At 38.8% G+C, this 26,528-nt stretch overlaps 1 protein-coding gene across 1 annotated transcript in view; it reads right to left on the bottom strand.

Moving 5' to 3' along the window:
• The window catches only part of USH2A (usherin), a 791,707-nt gene that overhangs the window by 199,139 nt on the left and 566,040 nt on the right, over nt 1–26,528 (bottom strand). Inside the window, exons 49-51 of the mRNA XM_065876328.1 lie at nt 22,717–22,938; nt 11,623–11,846; nt 233–437 (exon numbers count right to left, since the gene is read on the bottom strand). Coding sequence (XP_065732400.1) covers nt 233–437; nt 11,623–11,846; nt 22,717–22,938 — 651 coding nt within the window. The remainder of the gene's footprint in view (nt 1–232; nt 438–11,622; nt 11,847–22,716; nt 22,939–26,528) is intronic.

Raw genomic sequence — 26,528 nt, 5'->3', positions numbered from 1 at the left:
ATAGAGTACATCCTTGTTTAAAGTTCGACTCTGAAAAACTTTAAACTACGAACTTTGACCAGATCCAGATTGTGCCTCGAACCGCCTGGTAACTCTCTGGCTCGTAAGTATGATGGAATTAATTGATATGAGGTGAAGGAGGGAGTCGAGGTCAGAGTGAAATAAATCTGCGTTTTCAGCAGCTTTTCACTCCCCCTTCTAAGCCGTGGGCAGGTGGCTCCCTTTCTGTTACCTGTGAAGGAGAGCGTGTCTACACTTCCCATATGAACAGGCTCTTCAGCAGATGAGCACATTTCTTCGACTGATGCCTTCCCGATGGAAGTGTGAGATCCTCTTATCACAGTACAAACGTGACTGGTAAAGTTGAAGTCACACCTGCCGCAGTGCGCTGTGGCTTCCATAGACGCGGGGCAGACGGTCCCGCAGACTTTGGTTTCCTAGGAAGTAACACACGTTTTTGGAAGCTAGGAAGTGGATGGATGTGGCAGAGACAAGGCTATGTGCCCAGGAGTGCCCATTTTTGCCTTTTCTCTCCTGGAACGCTAGATTTTCAAGTCCAGCTACAATAAGAAGAGCCATGTGACTAGAAATGTCTGTGCGACTGTGTACAGGAGAGATGCCTTCTGTATCCAGGGAAGACGCATACATATGCAGTCATCCACTCTCTCCCTTTTTCCACTGTGAAGCCCCACAAGATGGAAGTGACTTGGGTTCCTGAGATGTTGCATGAAGGAGATCTGCCAGTCTCACACTGGACTGTCACAAGAAAGGTTTAAAAAAATTCATTCTGTTGACCCATTCCATACATGAGTATGTCTGTTTTCACCTCAGCATAGTCCAGTGTATTCTGGCAAAAACACAAATTAGTACTTTGAAGTTGGATGTTGTCTTAACAACAATAACAAAACCCTAAAGTATGTGGCATTGGCTTAGGGTTAAGCAGGCCATGGCAAAGAAATACGTACTGGGCTTTGGGAAGCTGAGGAGGTCTGTTGTGCTATGGCTAAATATTCTGAAAACTCTGCCTTGGGATAACTGTCAAAGCAAGCCAAGTGTTCCTGAGCTCACCACTCTGGGGAAGATATCATAGCTTAGAACGTGAGCAGTATGTGTGCTGTTAGAGCTGCATTTGGCCAAGGATTAGAAAAATGAGGAAAAACGTAGAAAATAATTGGTGAAACTAAAAAAAAAAAAAAAAATAGAGAGGGTCCACTGGAAGATATAAGCCAGGAGCCAGAGTGGGAAAGCTAAACGCAATTCTGCATATTGCATAGTGAGAACCCCAGCCCTCCTTGCTACTGGATACTCCATATGGCAGCCAGGCATGTATGCCATCCCGATGTAGGATGGAGTATTAAGGATACTTCTTTGAGTATTAAAATAGTACCAATCTTAAACCATAATGGAAAAGAATATGTAAAAGAATATAATATATATATATATATATATAACTGGATCACTTTGCTGTACAGCAGAAATTAATGCAACATTGTAAATCAACTATCCTTCAATAAAATAAATTAAAAAAACTAAAATTTTACAGGCAAAAAATAGTACCAAACAAATGAGACAATTCAAAGAATAAAGCAAACAATTAAAAAAAGCAACAATGGAATGAATATTTCCAGAATGATTAAAAAAAGACGTTCCACGAATGAAACAAGAGTAGAATGATATAAGTAATAATCAGCAAACAAGAAAGAGCACTTAAAAACTAAAAAATAATATGATAGCTAAAAACACCCCCACAAGAAATCAATAGAAAGGTGGAAAGATGTAGTTAAGGCGATATCTCATCACATTGAAAAAGATGAGGAGTTAATCAATAGGCAAGAAACAAGAAGAAAAAATTAAAACATCAGTTTAGAAAGTCCAACACCAAAGTGATCAGTGAAAACAGACAAAAGAAGGGGCGGGGGACCTTTAAGATGGCGGAAGAGTAAGACGCGGAGATCGCCTTCCTCCCCACGGATACACCAGAAATACATCTACACGTGGAACAACTCCTATAGAACACCTACTGAAGGCTGGCAGAAGACCTCAGACCTCCCAAAAGGCAAGAAACTCCCCACGTACCTGGGTAGGGCAAAAGAGAAAAAGAAAAAACAGAGACAAAAGAATAAGGACGACACCTGCACCAGTTGGAGGGAGCTGTGAAGGAGGAAAAGTTTCCACACACTAGGAAGCCCCTTTGCGGGCGGAGACTGCGGGAGGCGGAGAGGGGAGCTTCGGCTCCGCGGAGGAGTGCACAGCGACGGGTGCGGAGGGCAAAGCGGGGAGATTCCTGCACAGACGATCGGTGCCGACCAGCACTCACCAACCCGAGAGGCTTGTCTGCTCACCCGCCGGGGTGGGCGGGGCTGCGAGCTGAGGCTCGGGTTTCGGTTTCGGACGGAGCGCAGGGTGAGGACTGGGGTTGGCGGCTTGAACATAGCCTGAGGGGTTAGTGCACCAAGGCTTGCCGGGAGGGAGTTCGGTGAAAAGCCTGCACCGGCCGAAGAGGCAAGAGACTTTTTCTTCCCTCTTTGTTTCCTGGTGCGCGAGGAGAGGGGTTTAAGAGCGCTGCTTAAAGGAACTCCAGAGACGGGCGTGAGCCGCGGCTAAAAGCGCGAACCCCAGAGACGGGCGCGAGCCGCGGCTAAAAGCACAAACCCCAGAGACGGGCGGGAGACGCTAAGGCGGCTGCTGCTGCTGCCACCAAGGGGCCTGTGTGCGAGCACAGGTCACTCTCCACACCCCTCTTCCGCGGAGCCTGTGCTGCCCGCCACTGCCAGGTTCCCGGGATCCAGGAACAACTTCTCCGGGACAACGCACGACGGGCCTCAGGCTGGTGCAACGTCACGCCGGCCTCTGCCGCAACGTCACGCCGCCTCTGACGCCGCAGCCCCGCCCCGCGCGCAGTGCCCCTCCCTCCCCCCCCCAACCCCCGGCCTGAATGAGCCGGAGCCCCCGAATCAGCGGCTCCTTTAACCCCGTCCTGTCTGAGCGAAAAAACAGACGCCCTCCAGCGACCTACACGCAGAGGCAGGGCCAAATCCAAAGCTGAGCTCCTGTGAGCTGTGAGAACAAAGAAGAGAAAGGGAAATCTCTCCCAGCAGCCTCAGAAGCAGCGGATTAAAGCTCTACAATCAACTTGATATACCCTGCATCTGTGGAATACCTGAATAGACAAGGAATGATCCCAAATTGAGGAGGTGGGCTTTAGGAGCGAGATCTATGATTTTTTTCCCTTTTCCTCTTTTTGTGAGTGTGTACGTGTATGCGTCTGTGTGAGATCTTGTCTGTATAGTCTTGCTTCCACCATTTGTCCTAGGGCTCTATCCGTCCATGGTTTTTTTTTTATAATTTTTTTTCTTAATAATTAATTTTAATTGTAATAACTTTATTATACTTTACCTTCGTTCTTTCTTTCTTTCCTTCCTTCCTTCCCTCCTTTAGACAACGAATCACCCCAAATTGAGGAGGTGGTCTCTGAGAGCAAGATTTATGATTTTCCCTCCTTTACCTCTTTTTGTGAGGGTGTATGTGTATGCTTCTGTGTAAGATTTTCTCTGTATAGCTTTGCTTCCAACATTTTCCTAAGGTTCTATCCGTCCCTTTTTTTTCTAAATATTTTTAATTCAATAACTATATTATACTTTTTTATTTGTACTGTATCTTCTTTCTTTCTGTCTTTTGTCCTTCTTTCCCTCCCTCCTTCCTTCCGTCCTCCCTCCCTCCCTCCTTTCTTTCCTTCTTTGCTTCTTTCTTCCTTCCTTCCTTTCCTCCTTTCCTTCTTTCTTTCCTCATACTTCTACTAATTCTCTCTACTTTTTCTCCCTTTTATTCTGAGCCATGTGGATCAAAGGCTCTTGGTGCTCCAGCCAGGAGTCAGGGCTCTGCCTCTGAGGTAGGAGAGCCAACTTCAGGACACTGGTCAACAAGAGACCTCCCAGCTCCACATAATATTAAACGGCGGAAATCTCCCAGAGACCTCCATCTTAACACCAGCACCCAGCTTCACTCAACGGCCAGCAAGCCACAGTGCTGGACAACCTATGGCAAACAACTAGCAAAACAGGAACACAACCCCACCCATTAGCAGAGAGGCTGCCTAATATCATAATAAGGCCACAGACACCCCAAAACACACCACCAGACGTGAACCTGCCCACTAGAGAGACAAGATCCAGCCTCATCCAGCACAACACAGGCACTAGTTCCCTCCACCAGGAAGCCTACACAACCCACTGAAACAACCTTAGCCACTGGAGACAGACATCAAAAACAACGGGAACTACGAACCTGCAGCCGGCAAAAAGGAGACCCCAAACACAGTAAGATAAGCAAAATGAGACGACAGAAAAACACACAGCAGATGAAGGAGCAAGATAAAAATGCACCAGACCTAACAAATGAAGAGGAAATAGGCAGTCTACCTGAAAAAGAATTCAGAATAATGATAGTAGGATGATCCGAAGTCTTAGAAATAGAATGGACAAAATGCAGAATCAGTTAACAAGGACCTAGAAGAAATAAAGATGAAACAAGCAACGATGAACAACACAATAAATGAAATTAAAAGTACTCTAGATGGGATCAATAGCAGAATAACTGAGGCAGAAGAACGGATAAGTGACCTGGAAGATAAAAGAGTGGAAATAACTACTGCAGAGCAGAATAAAGAAAAAAGAATGAAAAGAATTGAGGACAGTCTCAGAGACCTCTGGGACAACATTAAATGCACCAACATTTGAATTATAGGGGTTCCAGAAGAAGAAGAGAAAAAAAAAGGGACTGAGAAAACATTTGAAGACATTATAGTTGAAAACTTCCCTAATATGGGAAAGGAAATAGTTAATCAAGTCCAGGAAGCACAGAGAGTCCCATACAGGATAAATACAACGAGAAATACGCCAAGACACATATTAATCAAACTGTCGAAAATTAAATACAAAGAAAGCATATTAAAAGCAGCAAGGGAAAAACAACAAATAACACACAAGGGAATCCCCATAAGGTTAACAGCTGATCTCTCAGCAGAAACCCTACAAGCCGGAAGGGAGTGGCAGGACATACTGAAAGTGATGAAGGAGACAAACCTGCAACCAAGACTACTCTACCCAGCAAGGATCTCATTCAGATTTGATGGAGAAATTAAAACCTTTACAGACAAGCAAAAGCTGAGAGAGTTCAGCACCACCAAACCAGCTTTACAACAAATGCTAAAGGAACTTCTCTAGACAAGAAACACAAGAGAAGGAAAAGACCTATAATAACGAACCCAAAACAATTTAGAAAATGGGAATAGGAACATACATATCGATAATTACCTTAAATGTAAATGGACTAAATGCTCCCACCAAAAGACACAGATTGGCTGAATGGATACAAAAACAAGACCCTTATATATGCTGTCTACAAGAGACCCACTTCAGACCTAGAGACACATACAGACTGAAAGTAAGGGGATGGAAAAAGATACTCCATGCAAATGGAAACCAAAAGAAAGCTGGAGTAGCAATTCTCATATCAGACAAAATAGACTTTAAAATAAGGACTATTAGAAGAGACAAAGAAGGACACTACATAATGATCAAGGGATCGATCCAAGAAGAAGATATAACAATTGTAAATATTTATGCACCCAACATAGGAGCACCTCAATACATAAGGTAAATACTAACAGCCATAAAAGGGGAGATCGACAGTAACACATACATAGTAGGGGACTTTAACACCCCACTTTCACCCATGGACAGATCATCCAAAATGAAAATAAATAAGGAAACACAAGCTTTAAATGATACATTAAACAAGATGGACTTAATTGATATTTATAGGACACTCCATCCAAAAACAACAGAATACACATTTTTCTCAAGTGCTCATGGAACATTCTCCAGGATAGATCATATCTTGGGTCACAAATCAAGCCTTGGTAAATTTAAGAAAATTGAAATTGTATCAAGTATCTTTTCTGACCACAACGCCATGAGACTATATATCAATTACAGGAAAAGACCTGTAAAAAATACAAACACATGGAGGCTAAACAATACACTACTTAATAATGAAGTGATCACTGAAGAAATCAAAGAGGAAATAAAAAGATACCAAGAAACAAATGACAATGGAGACACAACGACCCAAAACCTATGGGATGCAGCAAAAGCAGTTTTAAGGGGGAAGTTTATAGCAATACAAGCCCACCTTAAGAAGCAGGAAACATCTCGAATAAACAACCTAACCTTGCATCTCAAGCAATTACAGAAAGAAGAACAAAAAAACCCCAAGGCTAGCAGAAGGAAAGAAATCATAAAAATCAGATTGGAAATAAATGAAAAAGAAATGAAGGAAAGAATAGCAAAGATCAATAAAACTAAAAGCTGGTTCTTTGAGAAGATAAACAAAATAGATAAACCACTAGCCAGACTCATCAAGAAAAAAAGGGAGAAGACTCAAATCAATAGAATTAGAAATGAAAAAGGAGAAGTAACAACTGGCACTGCAGAAATAAAAAAAATCATGAGAGATTACTACAAGCAACTCTATGCCAATAAAATGGACAACCTGGAAGAAATGGACAAATTCTTAGAAATGCACAACCTGCCAAGACTGAATCAGGAAGAAATAGAAAATATGAACAGACCAATCACAAGCCCTGAAATTAAAACTGTGATTTAAAATCTTCCAACAAACAAAAGCCCAGGACCAGATGGCTTCACAGGTGAATTCTATCAAACGTTTAGAGAAGAGCTAACACCTATCCTTCTCAAACTCTTCCAAAATACAGCAGAGGAAGGAACACTCCCAAATTCCTTCTACGAGGCCACCATAACCTTGATGCCAAAACCAGACAAGGATGTCACAAAGAAAGAAAACTACAGGCCAATATCACTGATGAACATAGATGCAAAAATCCTCAACAAAATACTAGCAAACAGAATCCAACAGCACATTAAAAGGATCATACACCATGATCAAGTGGGGTTTATTACAGGAATGCAAGGATTCTTCAATATATGCAAATTTATCAATGTGATAAACCATATTAACAAATTGAAGGAGAAAAACCATATGATCATCTCAATAGATGCAGAGAAAGCTTTCGACAAAATTCAATACCCATTTATGATAAAAACCCTCCAGAAAGTAGGCATAGAGGGAACTTTCCTCAACATAATAAAGGCCATATATGACAAGCCCACAGCAAACATCATCCTCAATGGTGAAAAACTGAAAGCATTTCCACTAAGATCAGGAACAAAACAAGGTTGCCCACTGTCACCACTCTTATTCAACATAGTTTTGGAAGTTTTAGCCACAGCAATCAGAGAAGAAAAGGAAATAAAAGGAATCCAAATCGGAAAAGAAGAAGTAAAGCTGTCACTGTTTGCAGATGACATGATACTATACATAGAGAATCCTAAAGATGCTACCAGAAAACTACTAGAGCTAATCAATGAATTTGGTAAAGTAGCAGGATACAAAATTAATGCACAGAAATCTCTGGCATTCCTATATACTAATGATGAAAAATCTGAAAGTGATATCAAGAAAACACTCCCATTTACCATTGCAACAAAAAGAATAAAATATCTAGGAATAAACCTACCTAAGGAGACAAAAGACCTGTATGCAGAAAATTATAAGACACTGATAAAAGAAATTAAAGATGATACAAATAGATGGAGAGATATACCATGTTCTTGGATGGGAAGAATCAATTGTGAAAATGACTCTACTACCCAAAGCAATCTACAGATTCAATGCAATCCCTATCAAACTACCACTGGCATTTTTCACAGAACTAGAACAAAAAATTTCGCAATTTGTATGGAAACACAAAAGACCCCGAATAGCCAAAGCAATCTTGAGAACGAACAAAGGAGCTGGAGGAATCAGGCTGCCTGTCTTCAGACTATACTACAAAGCTATAGTAATCAAGACAGTATGGTACTGGCACAAAAACAGAAAGATAGATCAATGGAACAGGATAGAAAGCCCAGAGATAAACCCACGCACATATGGACACCTTATCTTTGATAAAGGTGGCAGGAAAGTACAGTGGAGAAAGGACAGCCTCTTCAATAAATGGTGCTGGGAAAACTGGACAGGTACATGTAAAAGTATGAGATTAGATCACTCCCTAACACCATACACAAAAATAAGCTCAAAATGGATTAAAGACCTAAGTGTAAGGCCAGAAACTATCAAACTCTTAGAGGAAAACATAGGCAGAACACTCTATGACATAAATCACAGCAAGATCCTTTCTGACCCAACTCCTAGAGTAATGGAAATAAAAACAAAAATAAACAAATGGGACCTAATGAAACCTCAAAGCTTTTGCACAGCAAAGGAAACCATAAGACCAAAAGACAACCCTCAGAATGGGAGAAAATTGCAAATGAAGCAACTGACAAAGGCTTAATCTCCAAAATTTACAAGCAGCTCATGCAGCTCATTAACAAAAAAACAAACAACCCAATCCAAAAATGGGCAGACCTAAATAGACATTTCTCCAAAGCAGATATACAGACTGCCAACAAACACATGAAAGAATGCTCAACATCATTAATGATTAGAGAAATGCAAATCAAAACTACAATGAGATATCATCTCACACCAGTCAGAATGGCCAGCATCAAAAAATCTAGAAACAATAAATGCTGGAGAGGGTGTGGAGAAAAGGGAACACTCTTGCACTGCTGGTGGGAATGTGAATTGGTTCAGCCACTATGGAGAACGGTATGGAGGTTCCTTAAAAAACTACAAATAGAATTACCATATGACCCAGCAATCCCACTCCTGGGCATATACCCTGAGAAAACCAAAATTCAAAAAGAGTCATGTACCAAAATGTTCATTGCAGCTCTATTTACAATAGCCCGGAGATGGAAACAACCTAAGTGCCCATCATCGGATGAATGGATAAAGAAGATGTGGCACATATATACAATGGAATATTACTCAGCCTTAAAAAGAAACGAAATTGAGCTATTTGTAATGAGATGGATAGACCTAGAGTCTGTCATACAGAGTGAAGTAAGTCAGAAAGAAAAAGACAAATACCGTATGCTAACACATATATATGGAATTTAAGGGGAAAAAATGTCATGAAGAACCTAGGGGTAAGACAGGAATAAAGACGCAGACCTACTGGAGAATGGACTTGAGGATATGGAGAGGGGGAAGGGTGAGCTTTGACAGGGAGAGAGAGAGTTATGGACATATACACACTAACAAACGTAGTAAGGTAGATAGCTAGTGGGAAGCAGCCGCATGGCACAGGGATATAAGCTCGGTGCTTTGTGACAGCCTGGAGGGGTGGGATAGGGAGAGTGGGAGGGAGGGAGACGCAAGAGGGAAGACATATGGGAACATATGTATATGTATAACTGATTCACTTTGTTATAAAGCAGAAACTAACACACCATTGTAAAGCAATTATACCCCAATAAAGATGTTAAAAAAAAAAATCCCACTATAGTAACACCACAAAAAAAAAAAAAAAGAAGGGGCAAATTATCAAACACATAATAAAATAACAGTCCCTGGAATTGAAGGCCATAGACCCCACCCTGCAAAAGTCCACAAAAATTTTATCATTATGAATATTAATAATACTGATGATAATAACATCTACATAGAGGCACATTGCCATGAAACTTTAGAAAAGCAGAATAAAGAGAATGTCTTAAAAACTGTCATAGGAAAAACAATATGGTTACCTACAAAGAAACAGGAATCAGAATAGCAATGAAAATTTAAAAATGCAGAAATGCCTTCAAAATCCTGTGTAGAAATATTTTTTGACCTTGAATTGTATACCTAGCTAAGCTATCAATCCAATGGGAAATAGAATTACAATAATTTCAGACTTCAAGCTCTCAAAACATTTACCTTTCATGCACCTGTATCAAGGGAGATAATTTTTCAAAAGAAGGTGGCAAAAAGGGACAACTGGTGTTCAAACACAGAAAGACCAACACAGAGGAGGAGTGAAAGGAATTCCCAAACTGACAGCTTAGGGAAGATGGGCTGGGACAGCTGTGCAGAAATCCCACAGTGACCCAGTCCAGATTGGAGCAGGAATTGGAAGACTCCAGGAAAGAGGTCTTCAGGAAACAAAATGGAATCTATGGATTGAACTTTACCTATAACACACTGCGTGATTCAGCATTCAGAAAATCTCCTAATCATAATCATTTAAATATGAATGTTAAATACAACTGTTAATCGGCCTTCACAGAGCCAACTTAAAAGATCACGGTTATATCCTGAACATCCTCCTTAAATATGGAAGCTGTCTCTTCTTGACCAAAATGAGATGCCTGGGAATCCAATGTGAGGTGGGCAATAATGAAACACATCGTTGTGAGTGATGGTGTCATTTCTGAAACCAACAGGTTTTCTATCTTCATTCTTCAAATACGAGTGCCCCTTTAAGGAGAGTTTTTTTTATATAGAAAACTTTTTTAAAGGCACGTTCTTACAACATCACCAGCTCTTTAAGACCAAAAAATCCTAAGTATTTAAGAAAAATATCCTAGTCTAAACTTCTGAAAACACTGGCCTGGAATAAATTTTGGAACATAGTGTCGGATAGATTTCTTTCATAGAACTGACTGAAGTTGTGTTCAAATCAGATCGATTCTTAAAAAATTTTGTAGACAAAACCTTACTATTTTTGTTGGGTTGTTTTGTATGGTTATTCACTTCATGAAGTACCTACTCTCTTCAACAATTTTATGTGTAATCTGTTTTTCCTTTCTTTTTTTAATTTTAATTTTATTGGAGTATGGTTGATTTACAATGTTGTGTTAGTTTCAGGTATACAGCAAAGTGATTCAGTTATGCATATCTTAATATTCCTTGCCACAAAGTGCTTGCTGGGGCCTTAAAAATCTCAAGACTTATGGTCCATTCGACAGACCATGATGTCCACACAATGATTGTGTAGTTGCCTCACTCAGCAAGAGCTCTTCTATCATCTGTGACCAAAGCACCGATATTTAGCCATCTCTTAGTGACAAATTACTACCAAACATAGTAGGGTGTTTGTTTTTGAAATGCCCATAATCCTTTCCTTAAACTGGTAGGTTTCTAGAGTGCTGGGTCAAGTTTAATGCTAACAAACATGGCATGGCTGTATGTGGAGCATCTCAACGTACAAACATAAATGATGCACCCACAGGCCTATTCATTTTTGTGGTTGGCTGGCTTTTGCTGATCTTGCACTGTCTTAAGGAATATGACAGAAACACAGTGAAGTGAATCTGCTGTATGTAAGTTCTCTATGAAAGGAAAGCGATGGTCTATGGTTGGGGGGCTAGAGGAAAAAAGCTGAATTTCCCTTCATCTCCCTCCACAGCAACATGCCGGCTCAGACTTTCTGTCTGCAGTAATCTGAAGTGCTGGTAAAGCTTCCTGAGAACAGCTAATCATTATTAATTCTTTTAGAATTCATTGCAATAACATCAATCATAGCGAACTCATTTGGTATTAATATGGATGTAATGTGAAAATGAATAATTCACACAGGAGTTTTTATATTCCTGTTTTAGAAAAATAGTTATGAACAATGTATTTCTCTTTCCATTGTCAAATCAGCCCGAGAGGTCTTCTATCAATTACCTTCATCATCATTCCAGTTGAAATCTTGTCAGAGCAAACATATTTCAAAGGATTATATCCAACTCCATTACAGCATTTCTGGCTCTTCGGAATAAGTTCAGTCTCACAGCATTTTACTGGCACTGGGTCATTCTTTTTAACATGTGCTTTAGACTCTCCACTAGAAGCAGGGCAGCATGTGGTATCTGACATATTCATATAATCCTGCCCACAGCAGAACATCCCTGCAACAATAAAATGTTACGTATGAATGTGAGATAAAACAACAGAAGAAAACTGAGGCTGCTATAAAGTTTGGTATAAAAATGTCAGACTCAGGCAGTTCCTGAAACGGTATGAGGGCTCAGGTAGCATTTCCCTACCAAGGTGATTTAAATGTACAGTGAGGGGTCCTTCTGACCAAGAGCACCAGACGCTAATTAAGTAAAGAACACACAGGAGGAAGTGTTCTAAAACCATTCAGCAGGGGGCCAAATTTCTCCTAAGCGCCATAAAAAATGATCTGATTTCTGTCATGAGAACTGCCTGCCCATTTTGTGATGATAACATCTTGTTGCAGAAGAAGGGGTAGTTAAACCACAGGAACTCAGAAGAAACCTTTAGAAATTCACAAGGGAGAAGGGGTCACCCAAGCACTCTGGGATAAGAGGCTAGACAGTGGAGAGGTAGCGCCATCCTAGAACTGGAGGCTTTGCGTAAGCGTGTTGTAAGTTTCTGCCTGCCTTTGTCTAAGATACAGATATTTGATTCTTGTGAAACCAGCAGCAACTGTAACCATTCTTTGGTCATGAGATGGATTTGTATTCAGAACCAGTTGAGTGCACTCACGGATCAGGTGAGCCATTTGGCCACCATTCTTCAAGCTGCACTAGACCCGTCACTGGACATGGGTAAGAGGTTGGGGTGGTGGCCAAAAGCCCTGGCAGGGAAGATCGTTGATCTCCACTTCTCGCTGAAAGACAGGTGTGCCTGAGATACCAAACAGCCTCCTTTCTCCCACCCAATTCAGTGTAACTGCTTGTGTTCACATCATTTAGATCTTGCCGTAGAAGAGACACAGCAGAAATATAGACATAAAAGGCTGAATAAATAAACAATGTACTAGAGTCAGATTAAGCTAGAAATTAAGATGCCTATACCCCATGTCACAGGGCTATCATAGTAGAATTTATATCCAGTTATATAGCAGCGCAATGCGATGAATGATTTATTTTAATTAGAATTTTGTCTATTTATTATTAGTCCTGACTGATAACATAAAGAACCTCAACTTCAAAGGGCCCTGGGGTCCTGAATTGCTCCACCTGGTCCTGTACAAACACCTACATCATGAAAAACACTCCTAATAATAGACCAATGAGTTTTAAGTGCTTTCCAGTTTATAAAAAAAATCCTTGAAAGTAGACACTGACTTGGCACATGCCTTAAGAAAGATGTTTATCCACACATCAATCCAAAGAACACTCTCACTGATCTTTCCACTTTATTATTATTACTTTTGTTGTTGTTGTTTTGCGGTACGCGGGCCTCTCACTGTTGTGGCCTCTCCCGTTGCGGAGCACAGGCTCCGGACGCGCAGGCTCAGCGGCCATGGCTCACAGGCCCAGCCGCTCCGCGGCATGTGGGATCTTCCCGGACCGGGGCACGAACCCGCGTCCCCTGCATCGGCAGGCGGACTCTCAACCACTGCGCCACCAGGGAAGCCCAATCTTTCCACTTTAAAAACATATCTCTCAATATTAAAATTTTTAAATTTATGATTAATGATTACATTGATCATAACTGCATTTTGACATCATGTTTAAAGGTGATAACTGTTCAAAGTAATTGGTTTAAAAGTAAACTGTTTTCTTTGGTGCTTTATTAATAATTTTAGTTGTATTAACATTGCCACGGGAAGTTCTTTCAAATAGATACACACAGCAGGGCTATCATTGTAGTCTGAATCTTGATTATGATGGGTAAAATTCACACACACACACACACACATACACTAAAAAGAAAAATCCACAGCTTCAAGTTTTATATTGTTTGGGCATTTTTTTTTTCTGCTGCTTTCTGATCAAACATTTAAATACAACCTTGGATTCTTTGCTGTCATTTTTTTTTTTTTTCTCCAGCAGTTTTCTTAAAATAATTCATGTTTCTATTTTAAAGAGCAATCAAAATCTGAAAACTGGCCCTTTAGGGAGCAGAATACATTCTCCACCTCTACTCCCAAATTACTTTATGGTTTCACCATGCTTTAAGTATAAAATCAAAATGCAGACATTGACCTAATTCCAAACTCCTAATCAGTCATCTGATCGCTCTGAGGGACTTTTGACAGGTCAACTAAAATTTTGATAATGAACTGTTTTTACACTAGAAAAAAAGGATGCTTTCTTTCACAAAGAGCTTCATCTTTGTTTCACTGAATTAAAATTTAAAGCCAAGATTTCACTCACATAACAAGAAGTGACTCCCTTTCTAGTTTCTTTGGTAAACCATTACTTCTTTAATTATTATCAACCTTGTTCCAGCGTGATAAATTGCTAATTACTTAATACCCTAATCAGCGTTCATTCTTTGCACAGATAAACTGTGACAGTGCCATTAATTTAAATAGTAATTTCACTTAATGGCCAGAACGGCACACCAGATTTTTATGCAGCATTTTCTGAAGACTGCATCCATCACTGCAATATTCTGACATAAAGATGTCTGACGTGCACTAACTCACTTAGGGAGAGCAGATGTTGCCGAGCAGAGCTTGGTAGTAATTCCCATAGTGCATCACTTCAGCATGAATGAGCTGCAAATTCAGAGACAGACAATCTTCTGAAACTGCATTGCAATAACTTTTGACCCTAACTAATTTATCACATGGATCACTTGACTTTTGACCTGTGACACACAGAAATCACAGTTTTAAATATGCCCAAAGAAAAACAAAACAGGTCATGTATTATTGATGGATTGATCTACACTTCCAGAGGCTCTTCATTAAATTTGTACAAAGGTGGAGATTCTCTTTGAACAAGATGCAGATGTTATAAAAGGGGTAGAGTATGCACTGAACTATTAGATATTTATTTCTGAGATCAAACAGCCTATATTGTCTTTCCAAATAGTGCATATATCCAATGGATAGCTCTCGTCACATTGAGACTGAGAAAAGAGTGAAGGAAAGCATTTTTTTACTCATAATATTATGAATACTTCCAATATGTTACTAACACTTACTTAATGTCCATGGCTGAAAGGAGAGCATTTATAAACATACAGTCCTGATGAATTTCTAAATTGTTAATTCTGTAAAACAAGTGTGCCATTTTTCTAAAAATTATCCAAGAATTATCATGCTTTTGAGTTAAAAATAGTACAGTCATAAAAAACAGAGTCTAGAATATGACAAATCATTGTGGAACTCTGGGATTGACCATGGGGACCACATTTTAAGCCAAGGAATTATATTTCAGGCCTAGAAGAATTAAAAAAAAAAAAAAACAGGTTTGTGATTAGTCATTCTCAGGACAAACAAAGTTGATGGCAGAGCATGAAAGAAAAGAAATGCATCTTGTCTTCACTAGCAGCTGGCTCTATGGCTACCACCACAAAACTGAGACAGGGTAGGGTAAAAATGTTCCCCAGATCATTGCAATGTATTTTGTAGCATTTATATATTACACGTTTCAAGAGGTCATTATGTCATATGGAAATCTTCCTGGGAAATCTTTCAATACACATCTTACACAATGGATTTCTATGATGTATTTTCCTCTCTGCAAAAGTCCCCAAATTCCACCTTATGTAACAGGGGTAGTCATTCATTCGACTGATGTCAGAGTCTAGGACATGGAAAGTCAGTACTTTATTCTAGAACAGTTTCAACCCAGTGTTTCATATCCAAGGTTGCATGGAGAACACAGGTAATAGAAATAAAGCAATATGTTCCAAAGGTATGTCATGATTAGTTCCTCATGGCTAACAGAAAATCTTGTCCTCTTTGCCTGATAGAGAGGCTTTAAGTTTCATCTTTTAATATGAAGGGGTAAAATCAGGTCCAATCTAAGACTGATGGCACAAATGATAAAACCATATAAGCAAACACTACGAATAAAAAGAGTAATAAAGGGGTTTAAAATATATTCAAAGAAAATGGTTAAGAATACATATCCACTGAAATGACGAGCATGACTTCCATCCCGAGGTACCTGTGTAACACTCCTACACAACTCATCTGCCCAGAGAGAGCACTAAAAACATAAACGCTACTCCAGCACTTCTGTTCCAACAGCATCTGTTAATTCACTCCATTTATAAAATACATATTGACAAAGACAACTGAACTGGGACCAGGGAGATTTGATTTGGTGTGAGAAAGTCAATTCAATGTGATTTTGTTAAAGGGCTCCTGCAGGCAAATAAAAGAGTTTAAGTAATAAAGTACATAAAGAGATGTTTTACGAGCCAGCCCGGTGTCGTGGCAGGTCCACAATGCCAGGCAGGGAGAGAGGCCAGGCTTAGGAACAATATTATGAGATCCAAACCCTCAAGCAGCAGGTACGGTATTGCTAGGCCGAGGAAAGAAAGGGCCATATGGATATTCTGGAAGGTCACTAAGGTCACGATCATTAGGGGCGACAGGAGGGCGCGGCAACAGAGAGAGGAAAAAGACATGTGGAACGTGTCTGTTTTCAGTGAAACCTGCAGGGAGGTCAAGAGACTAAAAAGAGATTGTTTTTTTTTCCTTTTTAAAACGCTCATTCTTTCAGTCCACCATGATTACCAGAGTTGGTGGAACTGTTGAAGGTCAGGGGAAACTCTGGAGCTAATTTTGATTCACAGGAATTGAGGAATGGCACAGTTTGCTTAGGAAACAGTTGGCTAGCATGTATATCATATTGAAGTACACCAGTGATTCTGAAATTTGGGCCCATGGACGGACTTCAAGGGCGTATGAAATGGCAAACAAATTTTTGTGTGTATCCTACATATTATTATTTGAAGTGAGGGTTTGTAACTTTCAAAAGATTCTACCAGGAGTGTCCGACCTCCAAAAGATTAAGAGCCTTTGTCCTAGTGGACAGTGACCTCTATTCCATTTCTTAGAACAGGCACTTTTGGTAAGAGTTTTTTTTTGCACAGGCTCCGGACGCGCAGGCTCAGCGGCCATGGTTCACGGGCCCAGCCTCTCCGCGGCATGTGGGAACTTCCCGGACCGGGGCACGAACCTGTGTCCCCTGCATCGGCAGGCAGACTCTCAACCACTGCGCCACCAGGGAGACCCTTGGCAAGAGTTTTAACTGACTTATCTTTCCTTCTCCTTCACATCCATTCTGCCACCCAAATCTAATTTATCTCCTTAAATCACAGTTCTCATCATCGCATTGACTCTTGCCTGAGTACCAAATAATGTTCAAATCCTTTCGGCTTTTCGGCTTTATCTCCCTCTGTTTCCTTACACACGGCATCTTCCTCCAATCAACCCAATTGCTCACTCCTACCTAGACATGCTTTGCAGGCTGCTAATTTCACACTTCAGCTCAAGCCATGCCCTTTAGCTGAAACGTCCTTCTTCCATCCACGTGTCTCAAAATCCTACTCGTTGTTTGCGGTTCCAATCAGTGGTTTAGCTTTCTTCATCATCTTGGCTGGAGTGATCACTCAGTCTTAAGATTACGCTTGTATTCATTCCTCTCTTACGCCTGTGTTTAACCTTACAGGCACTTTTCTCCTTGATTAGATTGCAAGTCCTTAAGGATAAAAATGGAATCTTAGCCATTCTTACACTCACAAAGCACTGAGAATGATATTTCGAATATAGTCACTACATGGTACATGTTTATTGAATGAAGGAATATGGCAATTGACTTAAAAAAAGCAACAGATGAGCAACAATGCTAAAATGAGACAGCTTACTGCTGTTTTCAAACTCTGACTCATTACGGTGTTGGGGTGGGGGGGCAGCACTTTTGCATCTCCACTACTCCATGACCATGGTTCTGTCTTGAATGGACCTGTTTTTAGCTAACACATCTAAAGGAGAAAGAGGTAGTCAACTGGTTAGTCATAGTACAGGATAACTAACTAATGGCCATGAATTTCTAGCAGACCTGCTTACTAAGCCTTAAAGCAGTGGTTCTCAAAGTTTGGTGCCAGGACCCTTTTATACTTTCACAAATAATTGAGGACCCCAAATAGCTTTTGTTTATATGGGTAAGATTTGTTGATATTTACTGGGTTAGAGCCTAAAACTGAAACGTTTGAATAGATATTCATTAATTCATTTAAAATAATGATAAATATATAACATGCTAACATAAATATTTATGAAAAAATAAACGTATTTCCAAACTGAGAAAAATTAGTGAGAAGAATGATATTGTTTATATTTTTGCAAGCCTCTTTAATGTCTAGCTTAATAAAAGTAACTGAATTCTCCTACCTGCTTCTGCATTCAACTATTGCAATATCATGGAAGCAACCTAAATGCCCATCAACAGATGAATGGATAAAGAAAATGTGGTACAGATACACAATGGAATACTACACAGCCATAAAAAAGAACGAAAATTTTGCCATTTGCGGCAACACGGATGGACTTGGAGGGCATTATGCTAAGCTAAAAAAATCAGACAGAGAAAGACAAATATTGTATGTTACCATTTATATGTGGAATCTAAAAGAATACAACAAACTTGTGAATATACAACAAGAAAGAAGCAGACTCACAGATATAGAGAACAAATTAGTGGTTACCAGTGGGGAAAGGGAAGGGAGGAGGAGTGAGGTAGGGGTAGGGGATTAAGAGGTACAAGCTATTATATATAAAATAAATAAGCTACAAGGATAGATTTTACAGCACAGGTAATATAGCCAATATTTTATAATAACTATAAATGGAATACAACCTGTAAAAACTGTGGATCGTGATTTTGTACACCTGTAACTTATACAATATTGTACACCAACTATACTTCAATTAAAAAAAAATCTGTTGCAATTTTACATGTCATGTAACCTCTGGAAAACTCCTCTGTATACTTATGAGAGAATGACAGTGAAAAAGGCGTATAATAGTTTAGTATTATTGTGAAAATAGTTTTGATATCACAGACACCACCAGAGGTCTTAGAGACCCTCAGAAATCCCCAAGACACACTTTAAAAGTCACTGCCTTAGAGCTTAGCACACATACACAGCACCTTTTCTTCTAACCTGGGCACACTTGTGGTGTGTAGTCAACGTCTCATTTTTTTTCTGGTCATCAGAAAGTGTTGGCAACTTGGTAGTTACACTGGGCCTGTTCATCAGACTTGATAAACATTGATATTGTTTGGGTTGGAGAGTATCCACTGCTTGTTCAGGTATCAGAATGCTCAGGAAGGTTAAGAGCATGGACTCTATGAACGGAGTTAGAAACTCTTTTTAGTCACAGTGGCAAGAAATTCATGGGCAGATCTCCCAGATCCCCTTGTATTTAGGTATCGATAGATAGCTGAGTTCCAGTCAATGAAATGTTAATAAAACTATCTTCTATTTCTAGCCTGGCCCAAAACAACAACAACAACAAAAAAAACCCCACACCTGTTATTTCATACTCTTTTCTTCTTCTGACTGCAGACAACTCCCAGGTGACCCAAGAAGCTACCTGTTGAAAATGACAGCACTTCCAACAGCCAGAATGACTGTGGGAAAGAGATCTCACCCTGAAGATATGTTCACACCACAATACTATTATATGGGAAAGAAATGAACCTCTATTATCTTTGAGCCTTTATATATTTTGAGGTTCACTTACAGTAACAGTGTTACCTGAAGTAAAACAGCCACTTACTAGATGTGTGATCTGGAAAAAGTTTTTAACTTCTGTACTTCTGTTTCCTCATCTGTAAAATGGAGATAATAATAGTACCTACCTCATAGGGTTGCGGTGAGGTTTAAATGCGTTAATGTGTGTGAAGCACCCAGAACTCAGCTTGGCAAATAGTGAACGTGGAATGTTGCCTACGTCTCCTGCTGCTCGTATACATCTTCTAGCCAATAAGCAGTGTCCAGAAAACACTGAGCTGGACTTCTTGACTGGACTTTAGTTATCTTTAGAATGCTAACCTTTTACGTCTCCAATCCATAGGGGATATTTCTGAAATGACTTCTGTGTCTATACCGGACACTTGTGTATTATATGATTTAATACATCATTCATTTTTTAAGGAGATCTTGGTTTTTGCTGTTTGTTTTTTTGGTCTTACCTGGCAAACTCAACTTTCCTGTTACCTTATAGTACAGATCCAGGTGCCCTGTGCCATTTCTTGGAGATAATCCTTAAATTCCTTAGGTCAATGAAAATGTCATAATTGAAATCTAATTCTGTGGTATATAGGACAACTAGCCACTCTTACTATTTTCTGGACAGTTGATGGAGATCAACATAATGACATGGGACTATCAACCACTTTGACAGTATATACATTAAAATCTTCCTTTAAATATGTCCTACTGGGTTGGATGAAAAAAGGCATAAGATGGATACAGTGTGGATCCAGAGAAGTGATTTATAGCTTCACAGAATAGTAAATGCCTTGGAAATACACTTGATGGTCGTACAAAGATAAAATAAGAAACTAGAAATCAGGTTTTTTTTTTTTTTTTGACTCAAAGAAGGAGATGAATTTTTGTCACACTGGGAGGATTGAAATTTAGTTACGAATAACTTAATTTGGCATTTCTTACTTATTTAAGGGCTATCAAAATACTGAGAAGTCCAGTATCCTTATTGAGGCACAAGATTCTGGTACTTCCAGGATTGATACTTTTAATATGTTTTGATTATTTAGTTTCATTATTGAAGTGCTCTTCTTAATGGTTCTCATCAGAACTTACTTTATTTTATTTTTGGCCACGCTGTGTGTCTTGCGGGATCTTAGTTCCCCGACCAGGGATTGAACCCGCGCCCTCGGCAGTGAAAGCACGGAGTCCTAACCACTGGACCTCCAGGGAATTCCCCATCAGAATTTTACACAGAAGAGAATGTGTACAAGAACATGGTATTTAACAATAACACTATAATAATTTAAATAATTGTTACTTGTATTAAGGATAACTCTGATGGTTTTTAAAAAGAGAAGAGATTAAAGAAAGACAGCAGAGAGTTCATAGTTTATCTCCATCAAGATATTATGATGAAAAATTAAAAGATATTATGATGTCCTGAAATCTTAACTTGGAGGGACTGGAATTCCAATGCATACTAGTTGCAGGGGTAGGTTTATCTTGAAGTTCAGGAAAATTGACCTTCAAGGCCCTTTGCTTGCATGAGCCCCTTCCAAGGCAAGCATAGATATATTTTTATAAAATTTGTGAATGTATAATATTTAACTACAATTTGTTATGGCCACTATCTCTTGCCCTTTTAACTTGTCCTCTGTCATACATGTCCTCATATTGATTGAGATTAGGGTAACCATGGACATTTATGGACTCAAACTAAGGGGAGGTTGAGTCTGGGGAATATTTAGTTTGGGTTCAGTAGCTAAATTTATATGATTTCAGCTACTTTCATAAAAAAGTTGTTAAGGCTTAAATATGTCATTTTCACTGCAATTTGGAAAGATAAGGAATGTGAGAAATTACAGACTCTTAATTTGTATGCATATAAAGGGAAGGTTTAAAGAAAAAGATCAGATAGAAAAATTAATATAATATGAAATAAAAGCTGCAAAAATGAAAAATGAAATCAACTGAAATATTCTGACATCAAGAAGAGAATTGTAACAAAATAAATTTCAAATCATACTCAAAGTAGGAAACTATTCAAAGAAAATGATGGATCTAGGATTGAAGCAATGCATAAGCAATATGATTACTTTGATAAATTATGAAAAGAAGTAACTCATATTGGAAAAATCTAAACTTCTTACTGATTTGTAGATAAAATAGTGGCATCTATGATAAAATACAACTTAAATTCAGTCATACAATAAGGATATCCATGGAAACTGGTAACGATGCTGTCAATTCAACAAATATTTAAGACAAGTCACTGCAAATCACCTTAAGACAAGAAAACTTAAAATGCCCTAAAATCTTAAAAAACCCTTTGTAGATTTTTCTCCAAATTTGAAAATAACCTACATTTCCATAACATTACAATAATGAGTTGTGAAGTGTAAAGTCACTTTTCTAAACTTTAAATAATTAAACAAAATTTTTGATTAACTATGTGACAGGAAAGAATGAATTATCTTTCTATTCTCGCTACAGATAATTATAGTACAAAGCCATGGCTGTATGAAGAGGTGACCAAGGGTGTCAGTTAAACATGTCAGGGAAAAAAATACAGAGCTATGTCAGAAATTATATAATCCAAATATACTATTTTTATGTTAGTGGAATCTGCCAGGTTTATCTTTTTACATGTATAATTCTTGTCATTTCTTTTCCCCTTATAAATAAATATTTATATTTTATCTTGTCTTCATCATTTGCTTTTATTTTCTTAAAAAGCGTCTCCCAAATTTTATAAATTTTGGCACCCCCAAATCTAGATCTGACTGTGTGATCTTCAGCATGTGTCTAATCTCTGTGCCTCAGCTTCCTCATTTTAAATATGTGAATAATAATAGTACCTATTTTGTACAGATTGAGGGAATAATGTATACAACATTGGGCATAGTACCTCCTAGATAGTATCAGTTAATGATAATGATTGCTATTAATGCTAATTTAATAGCTATAGAAAAATAAAGGAGTAAAAGAATTATGGTACAACATCATCAATAATAATTTGTATACTCTCAGTATTGCTATGAATTATTCTCTTGGTCCAGAACCAATGCATTCATGTGTTTGTTTGTTTGCTTTTTTTTTGGTGGACATGGCACTTTTCAAGAAGAAAGAGTTTTGGTCTGCTTTTATGAAACGCATCACATGCACATAAAAAACGTGAGGTTACATTTTTCTTTGTTAGACAATGTGTAGCTATTTGCCACATTAGATGTAACTAATGTGAGCTTTCACTACTTATGTGTTTTATATCTAGGGCAAATTTCTCAACCTCTCTGTTTCTGAGATTCTCCCTCTACTGAAAGGTAGATGAGGCTCCCTTACCTGGAAGGCGACTGTACACCACACCCTGTTCCTCTCCCCCGCAGCACTCGAAATCTTTGCTCACAATCTGTCCACCACAGCACTGCTGGCCATGGCCATCATGGAGCCTCCCAGCACAGCAAATCTGGTTTCCGGAGGTGGAGTATGGCAGTCTGCCACAGCAGGAGTCACCGAGGCCAGTGGAAACCCGATTGTGCTGTTCATCTGGACAGCATACTTCACCTGTCAATTTAGCACAATAACCATCATTGCATGAGTTAAAAAAATATGCTTTGACTCACGACTAAATTTTATCACAATGATCTTGCAGATGCCAACTGGTTGACAGGGTATCATCATACTGGAGTTGCAAAATCTCAATACCACTTCAAAATGTTTGCATTGAAGTTGTATAAACACGTGTATAAACATGGGTCTATGCCAACTTAGAGGCAACAAAAAAAGTTTGTCTACAATTACTTTTCTATCTATTTAGTATATATATATATATGTATATATATGTTTTTGGAAAGTGGGATGGACTCAGAAATCAATTCTTGATAAATCTGTATTGCTTTTGATTATAATTTCTTTAACCAAACTACATTTATTTAACCAAACGAAAGATTTCCAATGGAAAGGTTAATTAAATGAAAGGAGGTAAAAATACTGTATTCATATCTGCATACTAGTATTTTGCTGAGCTATGGCAGACACTGCATTTCACTGATGTAGTTCCACCCACATTTCCCCTTTATATGATATTCTGAGAAACTTGAGACAAGAATAGAATAATTTTTGCCTAGTGCCTTGGGATCAAAGGGTTCAAATATTCTAAATATCAGTAGTCATTTTTTTTTGTATGAAGTGGCTTCTAAAAGACAAAAAAAATTTTAATTGCTTTTATTAAGGATATCTTAGAAAGGACTAATAAGAACTTGGAAGATGTAAAAATCAAACTTCATCTTTCCTGTCTATCTCATGACCAACGTCTTCCTTGCCCCTGGAACCTTGACCTCCTCCTCCCATTGCCTTACTACTCTTCTTCTTCTTACACCTTCAAGAGACCCTCTTCTATTTCCTCCACTGCCCCTTCTTAAACATATCTTTCTCCCTGGACACTATCCCTTCATTAAATCTTATGAGGTATGTGAATATGATGGCCAACCTGGCAAGTTTTATAGCTTTAAACCACTGCCCAGATAAGATTTACATAATCTAGTTAATGACTTGCCAAACCTTCTTAGGAAAAGGCACAAGTTCCCTGAAGAATTTAGGATTGCCTCAGCGATTTATAGTCCTGGACTCCCTGATCTCTGTCAATTAGCTCATCCTCTTGTGAAGACAGGATATGCCAAAACTTGGTTAGTAAAAGCCAGATGAACTGCTAACCAAAATGATATTTAAAATATGGGACAATATTTAACTACAGATAGATATAGAAAGAGTACAAAAGTAGGGCAAGAACTCTTAGCAGTTATCCCTGAGGTCTTTCTTATCCAAAATTCATTGGTCAAAAACCCATCCCACTAGGTGAAATGGAAAAATTACTATAACCTACCAAGACTAAATCATGAAGACATAGAAAATCTGAATAGACCTATGACTAGTAACAGAATTGAATCACTAATCAAAACTTCCTAGCAAAGAAAAGTCCTGGACCAGACGGCTTCACTGGTGAATTCTACCAAACATTTAAAGAAAAGTTAACATCAATCCTCCTCAAATTCTTTCAAAAAACTGAAGAGGAAGAAATACTTCTTAAGTCAATATATGAGGCCAGAATAACAAATATATGAGTCTGATAACAAAACCAGACACATCAAGGAAAGCAAGCAACAGACCAATATCTCTTATAAATATTGATGCAAAAATTCTCAACAAAATACTAACAAACTGAATTCAATTCATTAGCACATTAAAATGATACCGAGTGGGAAACATAACCAAGTGGGATTTATTCCTGGAATGCAAGGATAATTCAACATACAAAAATCAATCAATGTAATACACCACATTAACAGAATGAATGAAGGAAAACACATGGTTGTCTCAACCGGTGCAGAGAAAGCATTTGACAAAATTCAACACTTTTCTATTATAAAAACATTTAACAAACTGGAAGTAGAAGAAAATACCTCAACATAATAAAGAGCATATGAGAAAAACCCACAACTAACATTATACTCAATGTTATACTCAAGAAAGCTCTTTTTCTAAGATCAGGAAGAAGACAAGGATGCTGACTTTAACCACTTCTACTCAACATAATATTGAAAGTATAACCAGAGAAATTTGGCAAGAAAAAGAAATAAAAGGCATCCATATTGGAAAGGAAGTAGTAAAATTATCTCTGTTCACAGACAATATAACTTCATGTGTATAAAACCCTAAAGATTCCACACCCAAAACCCCATTTGAACTAATAAGAGAATTCAGCAGAGTTGCAGGATACAAAATCAACATACAAAAATCACTTGTGTTTTCATACACTATAAAAAACAAAAATGAAAAATCAGAAAAGGAAATTTAAAAAACAATTCCATTTACAATAGTGTAAAAATACTTAGGAATAAACTTAATCAAGGAGGTGAAGAAAATGTACAGTGAAAACTATAAACTGCTGAAAGAAATTAAAGAAGAGTCAAATAAATAGAAGAGCATTCCATATTCAAGGATTAGAAGACTTAATATTGTTAAGATGTCAATACTACTCAGCAGCTTGAAGCAGGATTTCAGTTCCTGGCCAGAGACTGAGGTTGGTCAACAGCAGTGAGAGCACTGAATCCTAGCCACTAGACCAGTGGCCAGTGACAAGGCCCTGGCCCGTCAGCTGTGTCGAAATGAATTTCCACATAGAGACGGAAAGTAGTGAAGCAAGTAAAGGCTTTATTAGGAGGAAAACGAGTACAGTATGTGTGGATAGACACATGCGAGGGCTCAGAGAGAGAGAGAGAGAGTCTCACCCTCATGGTAGTTGGAATCACTTTTATGGGGCATTTCTTCCAGGCTTCCTTTGGCCACTCATCTTGCTTTGCCTGGTTCTGAGTCCATATATGGTTTATCTCGGGGTCCTCTCACGTGTGCGTGAGCATCTCCTAGCCAAGATGGATTCTAGTGAAGAGGCTTATGGGTAGTTGACATCACTTACTATGGGGTGGCTCCCCCTTCTTTTGACCTCCAAGGAGCCTTTCTGCACATGTGTAGTTGGGGAGGTCTCCTTTACTTCAAGAATGAGGAATATGTGGTCTTTTATATCTTTTCTGGGTGGGGCCCAGCCTTCTCCATCCTGCTTTTATGGAGTTCCTGCTATTATGGAGTTTCTGTCCACAGGGGAGAAACTGTTCAGCCTGGGGCCCATCTGTCTCCTGCCTCATAGAGATTCAATGCAATTGCTATCAAAATCCCAACAATACTTCTTGCAGAAACAGAAAAATCCATCCTAGTATTCAAATGGAATCTCCAGGTACCTCAACTAGCAAAACAATCTCAAAAAAGAACAAAGTTGGAGGTCTCACACTTCCTGATTTCAAAACTTATTATATGGACTTATATATACTACCAAATGTAAAATAGATAGCTAGTGGGAAGCAGCTGCATAGCACAGGGAGATCAGCTCAGTACTTTGTGACCACCTAGAGGGGTGGGATAGGGAGGGTGGGAGGGAGATGCAAGAGGGAGGAGATATGGGGATATAGGTATATGTAGAGCTGATTCACTTTGTTATAAAGCAGAAACTAACACACCATTGTAAAGAAATTATACTCCAATAAAGAGGTTAAAAAAAGAAAAACTTATTATAAAGCTACAGGAATCAAAACAGTGTGATCCTA

Source organism: Phocoena phocoena, chromosome 1, assembly GCF_963924675.1.
Source record: "Phocoena phocoena chromosome 1, mPhoPho1.1, whole genome shotgun sequence".
NCBI lineage: Eukaryota > Metazoa > Chordata > Mammalia > Artiodactyla > Phocoenidae > Phocoena > Phocoena phocoena.
The sequence above is the reverse complement of the archived record's forward strand: the minus strand, read 5'-3'. Positions and strand labels throughout refer to the sequence as shown.